Here is a 16,499-nt window from a genome sequence, read left to right on the forward strand (position 1 = left end):
GCGCCATTAACCTCGCAAGGTGTCTCTTGACCTGTGTCTCTCAGTTATCAAACAAGGAATAGGCCGGCTCAGGTCAGGTGGTGGTCCTGAATGTTCAACGCTGATTGTGTTTTCTAAGACTGAGAATGTACACAAGGCGTGTTTCTAGACTTATTTATTTCTTTGGTGAAGCCACCGTACCGTACCCAAGAGTACCTGCAGGTGCCCTTGACTTCTCTACGATGAGCCTCTTATTGTATACATGTACTAACTGTGTACATCAACAATTGCTCAAGAGGTGAAGGTCTTGCAGACATTTTTGCCACGCATTCAGTTTCAAAAAGGAGCTTTATTTAGGGCACAGGGTGACGGGGATAATCTTGGGATTAGGGCAGGGATTGCCTGTGGTAGCGCAGTATAAACCTCAAAATGAGGAATTATAATGACACAAGAAAGAAAGCTCTAAAATAAAGAAAGAAAACTAGAAGGCTACGCTTCAATCTTCTTCTTCGTTCACGTTTCAATTCTGCAATAACTTTGTGCAGCATCAATCCAACACATCTCTCTCTTGTCCGCTTAGAAACTCGATATGTTTGAATCTTTAGTTGCTTGTGAATCCTTCCAAGTAGAAATCACATAAATAAACTCCGTTTAGGTAACGAGTTTAGGTACACATAACTACAGGGTGACGCCTCCAAGGAGAACACAACGTTAAAAATGCTGTCGTTGTTCATCTAACAAGCTAGAGTTATATTTTCACCCGGAAAACTGCTAACCTTTGCCGAAATTATCACAACGATACCTCAAAGGAGGAAAACCGACGTACAAATAGCGCCGCCGGTGTTGGCCTGTTATAATATACCAACTAATGGTTTCAACCATTGTAATCTTCTGTGCATACCCTTTAATTAGCACCCGTGTTGCATTGGCTCCCGTTTTCCTAGAGGGCATGTGCAATGGAGGTGCTTAGACATGGTAAAAAGGTGAGAAATTTGTTTTTTTAGCCACGTTGCACAAAGGACGATATGCTCACACTGTTGAGACTAGTTAATCGCCGGTTTGCATGGTTACAAATCAACTTTTGTACATGTCCTTAATTATGTAATGATGACCTCTCTCCTTAAGCACTCATATCCAAGTTTAAGCATCCTGTAATTTATCTACATCCTGAACGGAATCTACGCATGAACTACTGGTTTTTTTAACACATCCTTTGAAGTTTGAACAACTTTCTTGTTAGGTCACCAAAGCTCCTCGAGTCTAGTTGGCTAGAGGAGCTGAGGTATGGTTGCCCTCATAAGGTCGCGAGTTCGAATCCCAACTGGGACGAATTTCTGCTTGTGGGTAAAAAAATCCCCCTCGCTGTGCTCGCCGCAAAACTTGGCTCTCTCGGGCATAGGCCAGAGTTCGTAGGGGGTTTTCGCGGTCGGGTGAAATCGTGTTGCTTTCTTTTAATGAAAAACAGTGAGCCCCCCCGCGTTTTTTTAACTTTCTTGTTAGGTCCAGGCCAAACTAAGATCTTCGAGATCCAGCGGTTTTTTCATTTTTATATTTTTTTAAAATTAAAATTTCAAAAATATATGTCCGTTTTCAAATATTTCAAAAATACCCCCGGTCGCCCCCCCATAGGGCGACAGGCCTTAAGTGATTTTTTTTTTCAAATTCGCAATAAGGTCCCTGGAAATAAAAAAAACCTGTCGCCCGTTGGGGGCGACAGGGGCCTGTCGCCCAGCCCACGGGCGACCGCCGCTCGGCCCAGCCCACGGGCGCGGCAGGGGGCCTGTCGCCCCCCCCCCCCGCGGGCGACAGGGGGCCTGTCGCCCCCCCCCCCCCCCCCCCCCCCCCCCCCCCGCGGGCGACCGGGGGTACCCCCCTATATAAGCTCAAGCCCTCCCCTTCCCTCCTCATTTGAGTCCGAAAATTCCACCAAAAATCCAGAAAAAAAGAGAGGAGTGAGGAGAAGGAAAGCGGCGAAGCCCTGCCGGATTCAGCACTTGTGATCTGCAGGTTAGTACATTTAGTTTAAATATTGTTATATTTAAGTACTACGTATTTTAATATGAGTAATTTGATTTAATTAGTGCTATAGTAGAACCATTTAAGTAGGAGTTCAATGATACTTTAGTTAGTTACGTAGTAGTAATTTAGTTTAGAAAATTAGTAGAACCATTTATGCAGTATAGAATTTGAGTGTCATCACGTAGTTATGAATACTTATACGTTGTAATTGAATTTCATACTTAGTTTTTACGGATTATTGAATAAGGTAGTGAAGTAAAGAGTATAACTCGATAAGTATTATGTGATATACAGATATGTCGAGCAAGATGCAGTTTCAAGTATTTTATGGTGAATACAATGTTATGTATGGGCCAAATGGAGTAGATCTTTCTGCCTTTAAGCGCACATCTAGCGGCATAGATAAACCTCTGGAAAGGAGTTTTGGTTCCATATGTAAGTGGCTGCAGCGTGGGTTCCATGTTGATCCGTTGACACATGTGATCACTGTCCAGTCTCTTGTTAATTGGGAGGTAGAAAGTGAATTATGGGAATTAATGATGATACACAGCACTGATGACTGGCAGAAGTACATGCAAGCAGCTCTAGAGCGTGGGTGGCCTCTGGCCATTCTTGTTCAAATCCGGGAGAAGACACAAAATGAAATTGAACATTGTGCAGATCAAGGAACTCCGAGTATTCGAAGAGAGACCAATTATGTTGAGCAAGATGAGTCAGAAGAGACAGAGAACCAAAACATGGGACCACAGGGCCTTGCTGATGAGGGAGAGAGGATACATAGCATTGTGGACAAGATGGAGGCAGAAGACCAAACCGCAATAGAGATGGAAGAATATGAGGACTCATTTGATGACGAGCAGTACTCATTGCCAAAAGAGTGGAAAGAGCATGGTTTTGGCAGTCATGTCGCAGAAGATGTACGAAATCAGGAGTGGGAGTACAGAGGGAATGAGGTAGTGCAAGGTGCAACATATCCAAATATTGAAGCCGTAAAAGATGCTGTGAGACTATGGGCAATCTCATTGAAACGAGAATTCAGAGTCGTAAAGTCTGGCAGTAAAGAATATGAGGTGAAGTGTGTGAATTCTGGATGTTCATGACGAGTACATGCATTCAAGGGAAAATGGAAGTCAAACTGGAAATGTTCCATTGTCACAGAGCACACTTGTTTGCTGTCAGAAGTTCTTCCCTCGCATCGCAATATATCATGCGACTTTGTTGCAAAGCAAATGTATGGGTTTATTATGGACAACATAAATTATGAGCCAAAAATGATTGTTCGACACATTGAGCAGACTTACCAGTACACCATCAGTTATTTGAAGGCATGGCGGGCTAAACAAAGGGTGTTCGAGATGCAGTTCGGCACATACGAGGCATCATATGATAACCTACCTCGTATGTTATCCCAGGTTGCTGCTAGAAATCCTGGAAGCTTTTATGACACATACCTTTTACCAGCCGTGACTAGGGGACAAAGAATTATGCAACGAGCCTTCTTTTGCATCGGTGCTTCTGTTAGAGCATTTCAGTTTTGTCTTCTGGTGATCTGCATTGATGGCACATTTTTGACTGGAAGATATAAATGTCAGATACTCACCGCAATCGGTGTAGATTGCAACAACCAAATTGTTCCGCTCGCATTTGCATTTGTTGAGAATGAGAACATAGACAGTTGGTATTGGTTCCTTGAACGAGTGAAGAATCATGTTGTTGCTGCACGTCCAGATGTGTGCCTTATTAGTGATAGGCATGCAGGTATCCTGCAATCAATACTGAAATTGCAACGTGGAACTGCGACAACGCCTCCATTATGGCCTGATGTCCAAAACAGGTGGTGCATTAGACATATTGGTGCAAACTTCTATGAACACTTCAAGAACAAGGATCTTAAGAACCTGTTTAAGAGGTTGTGCACCCAAAATCAACAGAGAAAATTCAATGCATTATGGCAGATGCTTGATCAGTTGACTGCAGACCTAGTGAAGGTAAGGGCATCAGGAGCAGGCACGAGTCAGGCTGCAGAGGCTAGGGATTCAATTGAGAAGCCATTTTCACACTGAATTCGAGGTGCACCTAAGGAGAAATGGTCATTCCTTTATGATGCCAACGGAATACGGTATGGTATTCAGACAACAAACCATGCAGAGTGTTTCAATATGGTTATGCGTTCTTGTCGTGCTTTTCCACTTGTGGGAATTGTTGAGTTCATCATGTATGGGTGCATGAAGTATTTCAGAGAGCGTTACACGGCTGCAAGCATAAACATCAGCAACCCCCAAATTCAGTTTTGCAAAAGAGTGACACAATATATGCAAGAGAAGATTGAAAAGGCCAAACTGCACCGCGTCATATCCACAGGTACAATGGAGCATAGATTTGAGGTTCTATGTAAGGATAGAAGTGGTCGTGGTATCCGTAGAGATAGAGTGGTACAGGAGAGTTTGATTACAGTTGATGGCAAAGCATTCTGCTCCTGCATGAAGCCTAAGTTATTGCATATGCCATGCTCCCATCTCATTGCGGCATGTGCAGAGTCTGCGTTACAGCCAGGACTATTTGTTTCACCGTACTTCAGCAAGGAAGCAGCTGTATCCACATGGGGACATGAGGTATACGGGATTGGAATTGTGGGGCCTTTCACTCAGGATAATGAGAATAAGATGTTTATTCCTGATCCAGCCACTAAGAAAGGCAAAGGCCGCCGTCAGACACGTCGTATTCGGAATGGTATGGACGAGTCGGAAGCAAGCAAGGCACAAAAGCGTTGCAGCCAATGTGGATCATTGAGTCACAACTAAAAGAAGTGTCCTCAGAATGCACTTCACGATGCTGCTGACGTCGGTCCTTCCGGAAATCCCAGAGATGGAGCACCTCCTACGTTCAGACGAGCATCGGCGAGAATTGCTCGTGGAAGGCATTCGGTGTCATGATCCACAATTGTATTTCATTATTTGTAATATGTAGTAATGAAATATGGCAGGTATGTAATGAAGTATTATTGTATTTATGTGTCCAGTTTGTATGAAATATATATTTACCTATGTGTTCTCATATATTTTTGAATGCAGGTATGGAGATGGACTCCTTGCTAGACCCAGTGATCGACTCGAGCCACAGGTCTTACTTTGCAGCTGTTGAGCACCGAGCCCAAGAGGTGCTACGTCCTCGTCCACCCGGCGAGGCGATCTCTATACACCACGATTGGTGTGACCGGTATGTAATGAAATATTATTATTTATGACTTATGTATTCGCCGGTATTCCTTTGTTTCGACATTTTTGGTTTTTTTGCAGGTTACGTGAGGCCGGCCTACTGACTCTGAGCCGTCTTGTCGAGGTTGGGCCTATTCAGCTCGACCGATCCCTCCTGACGGCACTCGTTGATAAATGGAGGCCGGAGACACACACGTTCCACCTCCCGTGTGGGGAGATGACTCCTACGCTGCAGGACGTGGCCTACCTCCTCGGCCTCCCTATCGTCGGGGAGGCTGTAGGTCCGCGTGTGGTGGCGGCCTCATGGAAGGATGAGCTGGAGGCCCGTTTTGCCCTGGTTGACCGCGTGGAAGAAGCAGGTCCGATCAACCCGCACCCGCGAGCAGCAGGTCCTTCGAAGACCTGATTCCTACAGTTTACAGTACGTATTCATTCCAAATATAAATTTAATTGTTACAATTCACATGTTCCATTGATAGTTGAAACCATTAATCTTAATTGTTTATGCAGCCTGCCCTTTTGGCTGCGGATGCCGACGAGTACAGTGTGACCAGATCGCTGGAGGCGTACCTACTTTGGTTGTTTGGTTACATCATGTTCAACAACACTCATGGCAACTCGGTCGATAGGATTCTCCTTCCGTATGCACGGGAGATTGCGGATGGGGACGAGGACGTACCGCCCTACAGCTGGGGTGAGGCGGTACTTGCAGCCACTTACCGTGGACTCTGTGACGGCTGCATGAAGACACATGGGAACGCTATCCTGTCAGGGTGCCCACTACTGCTACAGCTTTGGTCGTACGAGAGGCTAGCCGTTGGTCGGCCCTTTGTCAGCCACGAGCCTTACCACGGAGGCATGTACGGCGACGAGGAGGACGAGAGGCCCACTATGGGAACTATCTGGATCTGGCGTCAGGTACGTTCGTATCAAATCTAATTTTGTTATTCATTGTTACATGATGTATTAGCGCAATTTTAATTTTACTTATTCGGAATGCAGAGGTCCTGGGCACATGCGCGGGTTAGACGCGCATATCCTGAGTTTGTTTCGGAGCTCGACATGCTGACGCCCGAGGACGTTATCTGGGAGCCTTACAGCCCAGAGGCTGTGGCTAGACGTGCACCAGCAGGTCTGTCTTCGCACTGCTCCGCGAATGCGAGCCTGTGGCTTACTTCCGCCGTCCTGGTTTATGACATCGCGGTTGAGGCATATTGCCCCTGGAGAGTCAGGAGACTGTTTGGGCAGCGCCAGGAGTTTCCGGTGCCCACCGCGTTGAAGCGTGTCAGTCGCCAGGACCACAGGTAATTATGAATGAACTTGGCTCATACATTCGTGTCGAATCTAACGATTCTTCGTAATCCACTTTGTAGGTTGTCAAGGAGTGGCTTGCCGTGCTCTGATGATTGGCTCACCAAGATCCAGCCGTGGGTGGACCAATGGGAACAGGCAGACGAGCTCTTGGTCCATCCAACAGGACCACACACAGACAGTTCCTTTAGGGCTTACCTCACCTGGTACTTACCCCGGACTCGGGCTCGTCTGGTTTTTGTTGACACTCACCCGCAGCCACACCAGGCGAGGCCTCAGGATGGCTATGGCCGGCACCACGTGGAGGCACTAGCAGGCGCGGTGAGTCTCTTGATCATATTTGCATATATATATAATCATATTCATAAGATAATTAATGTGTTTGTAACTTTACTGAATTGATGCAGCTTCGCCTTTGCAACATGATGGAGACGGACTGCTCGACTTACCTGACGAGGGTACGTGCCGGATCCCCAATGACCCAGTTTGAGCAGACAGAGGCATGGTCGAGGCAGCGTGATCAGTTGCGTCAGGTAGCGCACAACTTCGGAAGCCGTGTGCAGTACGAAGACAGCCACGGGTCGTCTCAGGCCTCGTCGTCGTTCCTGTGTCCGTCGACCATGCACGGGTCGACGTCGCAGTTCTTCCCAAGTGCAGGTAACGTACATATCTTTTTAAAATTACATCAAGTGTTCCTACATATTTACTAATATCACATACATGATACGATCCAGCTACTGCGTTCGGCCATACTGGAATGTTTAGAGGGACAACACCAGTTGGCGGACAGTATCCAGGGATGGTACCGGGGCCACAGATACCGGCGTACACAGGTTAATTTATGTTTCGTATTTCGGTTTCTACATGTCATTACGAAATATACGAGCGTACGCTAACATCCACATTTTTTGCGTAGGATTCTACCCCGATACGGGCGACGGACCTTCTTCTTCCTCCTTTCGACCAGATAACGAGACATTCACCTTAGACGACTTCGACAGCTTGAGTCCAGAAGAGCCTGCCGCGCAAGGTGACCCCGATGTCTTGGGGTATTCACAGCTAGGAGGAGCACCACTTGGGATCTCTCAGCAGCAGACACCGCAGCCCCTTGCGCGTCCTCAACGACAGGTGAGGTCTCCGGATGTTCTCACCTACTCCGAGGGACATGTCCGTGCCCAGCAGAGGGCTAAGAGGGTCCGACGCCCTAGGGGTGGTTAGATGTATATGATGTTTATTTGTAATGAGATAGCTGTGGACCGCTTATTTGTATCCGATGTTTATGATTGTGGTAGGTTACTTGTCATTTGTTTTTATAGATATTATTGATGTGAACTTATTATGTTTGTGGGTTCCATAATGCTCGTGAAATAAGGGAAGTTCTTGCGATTTTTCCCGTGATTTAATGAAGGACAAGTTACGTGCGGTAGGAGTTAGCGGCCGAGATCTTGCCGACGATGACGACGAATACACGCTCGAATAGCTCAAAATAGGTCCCTGGAAAAATAAAAGTCCCTGGAAAAAAAGGGGGGGGCCTGTCGCCCCCCCCACAGGCGACAGGGGCCTGTCGCCCGAGGGGTGGGCGACAGGACCCTGTCGCCCGTTGGGGGGGCGACAGGCCCCCTCTTTTTTCTCCAGGGACTTCGTTGCAAATTTGAAGAAAAAAAATTACACTTTGGGCCTGTCGCCCTATGGGAGGGCGACCGGGGTATATTTTTGAAATATTTGAAAACGGACATATATTTTTGAAATTTTAATTTTTAAAAAATATAAAAATGAAAAAACCGCCGAGATCCACTCGTACAAACAAGAGACCCGACAATCTGTTGTGAACTTGGCCCACGATGATGGTCAGCCCTTTGATCAGCCCACGTTTCCGGCCCGATTATTACTCACTCCCACGAAACAACGCGCTCCGCCGGAGGAGGACGCGACTGAAACCGGAAGTCTGAGGCCTGCGCCGCCCTGTCGCGGGCGCTGCTGGGGTCACACGGGCGACCCAGCACAGACTTGTCATCTACTGTATATTTTATATTGTTAGGTCTAAATTGGTCTAACAAATTAGTCCATAATTAAATTTATTCTAAAACAATTTGTTTCGAAACAACTTTTTAATTGTTATAGCAATACAAACAATTTGTTACGGAACAATTTTTTTTATTCCGGAACAAAAAGTAGTTATTGGCCTTGTGCGATGGTTTAACTACCAGTAGCCCAAGCGACTCCTAATATTTACCCCTGTCGCGGGTGCTGCTGGGGTCACGCGGGTGAACCCCAGTAGACCTATCACCCACTACAAATTTTATGTTGTTGGGCCTAAACTGGCCTATAGTCAAATTTGTTTTGTTCTGAAATAATTTTTTAATTATTCTAGCAATATAAAAAATTTGTTCGAGAACAAAAAATTTTATTTTGAAATAAAAAATAGTTATTAAGACTTATATGATGGTTTAACTGCCAGTAGGCCGAGCGACTCTCTGTCGCCGCCTTCCCTCGGCTCCTCCGAGGGCCGAGGCCAGTGGGCCGTTCCACGAACGAACGGGCCGGATCAACAGCAGGCCGACGTTGCGCCGTGACGCAGCAAAGTCCTGCAAAGAATCCAACCAAATTTCTTTTGTGCTAAGCATAACACACACACACACACAGTGCGTCATTTTTTTTTTTGAAGAAATTCACAGTTTCACACTGCGTCATAATCTCGAAAGGAAATTTACCAACGTCTGAGAAATTTTACCAGGTGACTGGATACGGATTGACCGGGCAGCACACGTCTAGTGCCTGCGTCAGTGACGCTCCACGACGGCGTGAAGTTGTCCGGATGCATGGCATGGGCTATACCTCAAGCCGCTAATGGACTGTAACCCAAATTAAATCCACACCAAACCATTTTTTTAGACACGTCAAATGAAACTGCACCAAACCACACTATCCCTTATCACAACCAGACCAAATGGCATGGGCTATACCTCAAGCCGATGCTCTTTTTTTTTCTTTTAACCAGCCCATTTCGCATGCCATCAACGGAGGGATCGCGATCGAAGGTGGAGACCCGTGCCACCCCCTGCCGCGCTAATCATTGCCCTCGCGGCCTGCCTCTGCCGAGCCGCCACCCGCGGCTGGACTCTCCTCGGCACGACACCGAAGGCGGCCGTCAAGGCGCCCGCGAAAGCGAGAGCCAAAGGAAAGGACATCATCTGCCTGCCTGCCTGCCTGCTTCAGGGGTGTTTTGGAACCAATTTTTTTTTCAGAAGTCACTATCACATCTAAAAGAATCTTACTATTTTATAGTATTAAATAAAATTTGTTTATAAATATTTTTTGACAGCTGAGTGCTTTTTCGTGAGACGAATCTAATGAGCCTAATTAATGCATAATTTGCTACAGTGATGCTACAGTAACCATTCGCTAATCATGGATTAGGATACCTTATTAGATTTGTCTCGCAGTTTAGCCTCAGAGTTCTGTAGTTAATTTTATAATTAATATTTATTTAATACTTCTAAATACTAAAAAGTCTCGTGGACTTTTTTTTAGTCCCTGGAAGCCTCTGCCCTCGCCTTCCCCCGTCGAAAGAATCGACGGGCTCTCCCTAGTCCCTGCACTCCCCTTCCCCTAGTCGCTGCGGAACAGAACCCCTCCGCCCCTGACGGAACGGGAATTCTCGTCTCGAAGACCTCACCGTGCCGTGCAGCTCGCTGTGAAAAGGGTATAGCTCCTCGCCTCCTTGGGAACCGGAGATCTAAAACCATCCTTCTGCAATCGACCCTGACGCGAGGAACAGCAGCGACCACCCCAAAATTCGTTCACGCGCCCTCGCCCTCCAGCGACTCCACTCCACCCCACGGCCCCCACCCGACGATCCGATCAACGGACAGCAGCAACGGAGCAACCCCATCCACCCACCCACCCACCAATGGCTCGCCCTGCACATTCGATCCCGGGGACCAGGACCATGCCACACCGGGCGGAGAACGGAAGGAGGGGTTGGGGACCGGGGTTGGGTTTGGGGTTCCGGCTCGCCGGCTCGGCGCCGCTTTCTAGTCAACCGCAGGCCGCCGCAGCCTTTCTCGGCGGGCAAGAGAACGAGGACCTTCTCCCGACCGCTCGCGCTGTGCGGAGTATGGGGAGGAGGATTCTTCTCCTGATCTTCTCGGATGGCCATGATGACGGGCGCAACCGCGCATGTGATCCGGGCCGCGTCTTCAGCGCGCAGTGGCACAAAAAAGCGCGCCAAAAGTGGGCAGTTGGAGGCTGCCCCTGCTGAGGCCCTGCGCACCGTGGGGTGGTGGTTGCGTGATTGTGTCCGGTGGCAAAGGGAAGGATGGATTAAAGCCAAAATTTATTGCTGCTCCTAATTTACGCGTCCTCACACTAGTGAAATACTCCAGCACGACCAATCCTTACTTCTTATGTAAAAATGAGTGCAAATGGATTTCTCTACCTTCCCTATGAAGTAGAACTTAGTAGTAGTACGATTTTTTTCTCTTTTATATGGATATAGGATGTTTCTTTATGTAGTCCAGTGGGGAAAGCATTTACACCCCGTCCTCTTCTAATCTCTAATGCCATCCTATTTCCAACGTGTTGAGTTCACTATCATGCCATTTTCTTGATAACTTGTGGTACAATAATGTCAACTATGCTCAACATCAGATTCAATTGCTTAAGAAATAAGATACGTTTATTAATATAAATGCCAAGCCGTCGATGATGTTGATACGCCTTATGTTCCTTCTTCTTCTTCTTCTTCTTCTTCTTCTTCTTCCTATAATCATCTCAAATATCTTGTGAGAAAGAGACACTAGCAAAAATCAATATTCCAAAAAAAAAATCTACATCAACCATGCCTATACACCTTATTTTCCTTCTTCCTATAATCATCTCAAATATCTTGTGAGATAGACACACTTGCAAAAATCAATATTCAAAAAAAAAATCTACATCAACCTTGCCCGCTTGCAGATGCAACATCAAGAGCCACCGCTAACATCAACCACTCTTAACACAAAACACTCTCTCCAGTAAACTACCGCAGATTTGCGCACCTACTATCGCCATCACTTCACATCATCGCCACATAATGCAAGCCGCTGCTGTCCTGTCCACACCTAATGCCCAGATAAACATTCGTCTCCGCCGCTGTCCCATCCAGGGTTCACCTAACCGGTGGCAACCGGTCCGGTTTGGGTTTGGGCCGGTACCAAACCGGTCCAAATTCAAAATTCAAATTTGAATTCAAAAAATGAAAAATTCCTAAAAATACTTCAAGGTGCGATGAATCTAATGGTGCCAAATTTTTTCAAAAATTCGTTCGTTTAACATACTTTTCGGACATTTAAAGTTAAAAAAAAGAAAAGGAAAAAAATGAGACGGCCCATTAAGTCCCACTTGGTAAACCGGTCAAACCGGCCGGTATACCGGTTACGCATGCGATTTTAAATTTGAATTTGAATTCAAACCGGTCAAACCGGCCGGTAAACCGGTCTAACCGGTCGGTATACCGGTACGAACCAGTTGAACTGAGTTTTTTGAATTCAAATTTGAATTTGACCGGTTTCTACCGGTAACTAGTCAAAGGTCCGGCGGTTTGGGTCAACCGGTCGGGGAAAAAGAACCCGTCCCATCTGCCGCTGCTACTCCCAGCCTCCAGCAGCCAAGAAAAACATTAAGAAAAAGGGTGACGGAGGGAGGGCCATTCTCCCAACGGTCACCTTGCCCGCCGTGTAGGTGTAGCTAGATTGCCGCCGCCGCCTCCTCCTCCGCCATCGTCATCCCGGCATCCACCTCCGCCCTCGAGGTCCCCGCCCCTTTCCCCGGCCGGAGGAGAAGGGGAAGGAAACAACCTCCGCCCCCGATCGCCGCCATTAACTCCCCCTTCCCCCACCCCTAGGAAAGCGCCACCGGATCCGACTCCGACCCCTCCTCGAGGCCCTCCCCCCCACCTCACGGAACCCCGCCCGCCTTTTAATAGTTTTCGCCGCACATGCGTGGCGCGGGTGCCGCCGCCGCCTCCTCCCGACGCAGCAGCCGCGGCCGCACCACCAGCGATGTCGCGTAGCGGGGTGGAGGTGGTCGCCAGCAGGGGGTGCGCGCGGCTGGTGCTCCCCGGGATGCACCACCACAACCCCTCCTCTGCCGCGTCCGTCGCCTCCTCCACCGCCTCGCGCGGCGGGGCCGCCGCCGCCGCCGATGGCCCCTTCTCGGGCCTCGTCATCTGCGTCACCGGGCTGTCCAAAGGTGCGCGCGCCTTAATTGCCTGTGGTTTTGCCGGTGAAGACGGTTGGGAAAGGTTTGCCTGTTTGAGATGGTTTTTGGTGCTCTCGGTTGGTTGCTTTGGTTGCAGAGGCCAGGGCTCAGGTGAAGGAGGCGGCAGAGCGGCTGGGGGGCGAGTACAGCGGGAGCCTGCACCCCAAGTGCACGCACCTCGTGGTGCAGATATCCTTTGCACAAACTATGCAGTCCATTTACTAGTAGTATTTGTTTCCCCTACCCCAATTCAGGTTGCAGTGGTTCCTTAACAGACGCAGCACAACCTTGCTGGGCGCAAGTTCGAGCATGCACTGAAGCATGGTCCGAGGAACGGGCTATTCGTTGTAACGCTGGGTTGGTTCGTTGATTGTGTGCGGAGAAACAGTAAGCACAAGCTTCATGATCGTCCCCTGATCTTGACGTCTGGCTAAAATTGCTACTAATTTTAACCGGTGGTGTTTTGGCTGAAGTGAGGCTGGATGAATCCTTGTATGCTATCAAGAATATCGGGGAGAATGGTTTGCCACTCGGGGAGTTCAACCGCTTTATTGGAGTTCCTGTCGATGAGAAGTCTTGCCTTCCACCAGTGTTTTTTCAAGACAAGGCTAGCTCAGATATGACCGGGAAGCATCCAACTCAGGCTCCTAGGAAAGAAAGTGGCAATGCTGAGCTGGTTTTTATGAATGACACAATCTACATCGACCATGGGATATCTGGTGAGATGAAGAAAAAGGTATTGTCCGACTAACTTCTTTCCCTGCTTTCGTGATGGTTTCTGTATTACCAGAAACCACCGAACTGTAACAAAAGAGAAAATTCTGTTGTTTCTTTTGGTGGAATTGCTGCATCTTTTCGGTTGAAGAAACCATTAATACTTCATGATGACAGAATTTCTAATCAACTCCAATGATGAAATGAGCTCTCTCTGAATTTCTTTAGTCCACAAAGATTACTGAATCCCAAGTCACTGCAGATATCTGATGCTGCTACAAGAGAAGGTGCAAAGTTGCTGGGACACTGGTTTATTGGTTGTCCTGCCACTTATGTTGTGTGTGAGGATGCTTCTATCAAGAGATATGTAGGCCACTCGGACAACATTGTAACTGTAAGCAATGCTACATACTATCCTTGCATTTGTTTCGTAGGTGCTAATTACCAGAGGTGATAGCTTTGTCTTAACGCATCACCCTTGCAATTTATCAGCCACTTTGGATCTTGAAAACAGTGAAGGAAAAAAACTTGCAACGTCTTGTCCATTTGTCTTCGGACCTAGCCAGGCATGTTGCCATTGTTCTGCAAAATGTCCGGACATCTGGAGAGGTATGTTAGTGTTACTCTATTGTACAGTTGTGCTCTTACTTGAGCCAATCGTCCAAAAAAAAAACTTTCTGTGCTTTGATCACCTAGTAAAAGACATGACCAACAAGGAATTTTCATTTAGTTTTTGTATATTTCCCTTCTTTTTGGATGGATATGAGAAATACTGAATTGATATCTAGCATATTACGTGAGCAAGCCCTACCTTACCTATCTTCATAATGGATAAGGTGGAGTACAGAGTAGAGCATATTTGATAACGGGCAGCTACCCTTCTGCAATGTGTTTAGTGAGAAAAGGACAAGATACAGCGGTATATTGTGGTCCATGTAGAAGGGCAGTAATGGATCGTCTTTTTTCTCATTTTGCATGATGAACAAACATCAAAATGTCTTATAATTCCAAATGATCAAAAAAAACTTGACCAGGGGGAGAGACGTCCCCCTGATTTTTGTCTTAAGAAGATTGTGCACAACCTCGAATGATTAGAAATGATGTATTGAATATCCTATGTTTGCACAATCCTTAGTATTTGGAATTGTAGGCTCTGTTTTTTGCTGGCAGGAAGTTGCTATTGCTTGATTACCAATGAAGTGACATTAGATCTTCTGTTCTTTTAGAATAGAAAACCTGGGAGTGTTCCTTCTATGAACTCCAGTGGACGTCCATCGACACAAGAGGAGATTGATGAGATCCATCAAGAGAAGCAAAAATTTGTTGAAGTTGCAAAGAAAGAAGTTCGAGACCGCCGTGCTCGTCGTATGCAGGTTAAAGTTACTTTAAGAAGTTGCAGATTTTGCTGGCATGTGCATGGGCCCAAACCTTATAAATGAATAAGACAAAATCAGAACACTTTAAAGTCTTCGATATGTGTTTAGTCATTTGAATCATGAGGCGATGACTTGTATTCATGCCTAATTAGTCCTTGTTTGTCTTTTTTTTTTCATTAATCTGCATGTGGGGTCATTTTTCCATTGTGCATTGGCATTAATCTGCATGTGGGGTCATTTTTCGATTGTGCATTGGCATTAATCTGAATGCGGGGTATTCACACCAGCTGCCCAAGCAGGCCAGCTGGTATTAGCTGAGCTGGCCATTCACAGGTGTCTAGTTCTTTAGTGGTTACTCCGTCAGTGGTCAGTATGACTGTTAAAGTGAAGTTGATTTATAAAAAAAAGGGCGTGCCCAGTGCCATAGGCTTTCCCGCACTGTGCGGGATCTGGGGAAGGGTTGTTTTTAAGCCCCAAGCCTTACCCACACAAATGTGCAGAGGCTGGGGCTCGAAAATATTGTAGGATGCAGTGAACACAGTTCTCTGCATGGTGTGTTGCGCATTCCCTGATTCTATGATAAAATGCAGCACAATTTATTTTGGTCAATTTATGATTTCATTTCCTCAAATGAGACTGACTAAAATTTGGTTTCAAGCCAGTCATGTGAGGTGCCAATTCATCCGATCACACCAACTACACTTTTGGATTCGATTTGCTGGACAATCTCTGAGCCAACTTCATCCGCGTCTATTTATACGGATTCTTCATGGTCTGATGATGCCAATGAGCAGCAAAGCACCACTTATTTTGATGCAAACGGTGATGTGAGGGATCCAGATCAACCAACTGATATTTTTTCCCGCCCACTGAAAGAAAGGTGATCAATCATTGGAAATTAGGTTGGTCAAACCTCTTCCGAACTGCCATTCTAATTTGCTTTCTTTTGTTCTTTCAGTGAGCGAAGTGAGTTGATCTTCAAGAATCACTTTCTTACCATACTCTTCCCTATTGATCGGTTTGGAGAGCTTGGACCTTCCTCAAAGACGTTCTATAACAATGGTGGTTTTACACGTATACAAGTGCTGGATCACATCTACAACTTCTACCAGGTATCTAGTTTCTTGGCTTAAGTACTGTCCCACCACAATACGCACGCAAGGGTATACACATATCAGTCTGGATGAGTTCCTTTTATCTTCTAAAACATTTAAAGCATGAAAATTATCTCTTTTGTAGGAGAACATGTCGACCGATGAGGTAGAGATGGCCTTGCATACAGATTCTCGGCATGCTGATCGACTTCGATCTTTATATTCAAGTGCTGAATCAGCAGAGAAAGGAGTTGTAGCTTTTAAAAGAATAGACTTCTTAGGAAGCAGAAGAAGTTTTGAGGCACTAAAGCGCCTCAACAGGGAGAATAATAGCAATGTATATGAGCTTGTGATTAGGGCATGAATGCACCACCCTCAGGTGCCATTTGGCGAAACTTATCTGTTGCTTTCAAAAAGAAAAAAAAGAATGTATATATAGTGAGAAAGGATGTACTATGTTTGCTGAAAGAAAATATGCGGGAAATAAATCCATAGTTTATTTGAAATAGTTTTGTTGGATCTTTAAGGCGCAAACTTGCTGCAGTACT

At 46.5% G+C, this 16,499-nt stretch overlaps 1 protein-coding gene across 1 annotated transcript; it reads left to right on the forward strand.

The window, feature by feature from the left end:
• The first annotated feature begins 12,205 nt into the window (after window positions 1–12,205).
• LOC120679917 lies at window positions 12,206–16,462 on the forward strand. Its single transcript, XM_039961584.1, has 10 exons — window positions 12,206–12,758; window positions 12,865–12,956; window positions 13,052–13,154; window positions 13,241–13,503; window positions 13,744–13,875; window positions 13,974–14,090; window positions 14,708–14,854; window positions 15,520–15,737; window positions 15,816–15,969; window positions 16,097–16,462. The coding sequence occupies exons 1-10, from the start codon at window positions 12,569–12,571 to the stop codon at window positions 16,313–16,315; spliced, it is 1,635 nt and encodes a 544-aa protein (XP_039817518.1). The 5' UTR covers window positions 12,206–12,568; the 3' UTR covers window positions 16,316–16,462.
• Window positions 16,463–16,499: the final 37 nt, after the last annotated feature.

Source organism: Panicum virgatum, chromosome 2K, assembly GCF_016808335.1.
Source record: "Panicum virgatum strain AP13 chromosome 2K, P.virgatum_v5, whole genome shotgun sequence".
In the NCBI taxonomy this organism is placed as follows: domain Eukaryota; kingdom Viridiplantae; phylum Streptophyta; class Magnoliopsida; order Poales; family Poaceae; genus Panicum; species Panicum virgatum.

Coding starts and splice junctions, on each gene's coding strand:
- LOC120679917 (XM_039961584.1), top strand. CDS start 12,569: ATGTCGCGTAGCGGGGTGGAGGTGGTCGCCAGCAGGGGGTGCGCGCGG. Junction 14,855..15,519: donor GCCGTGCTCGTCGTATGCAG/GTTAAAGTTACT, acceptor GTTTCAAGCCAG/TCATGTGAGGTGCCAATTCA. Junction 15,738..15,815: donor TCCCGCCCACTGAAAGAAAG/GTGATCAATCAT, acceptor TTGTTCTTTCAG/TGAGCGAAGTGAGTTGATCT.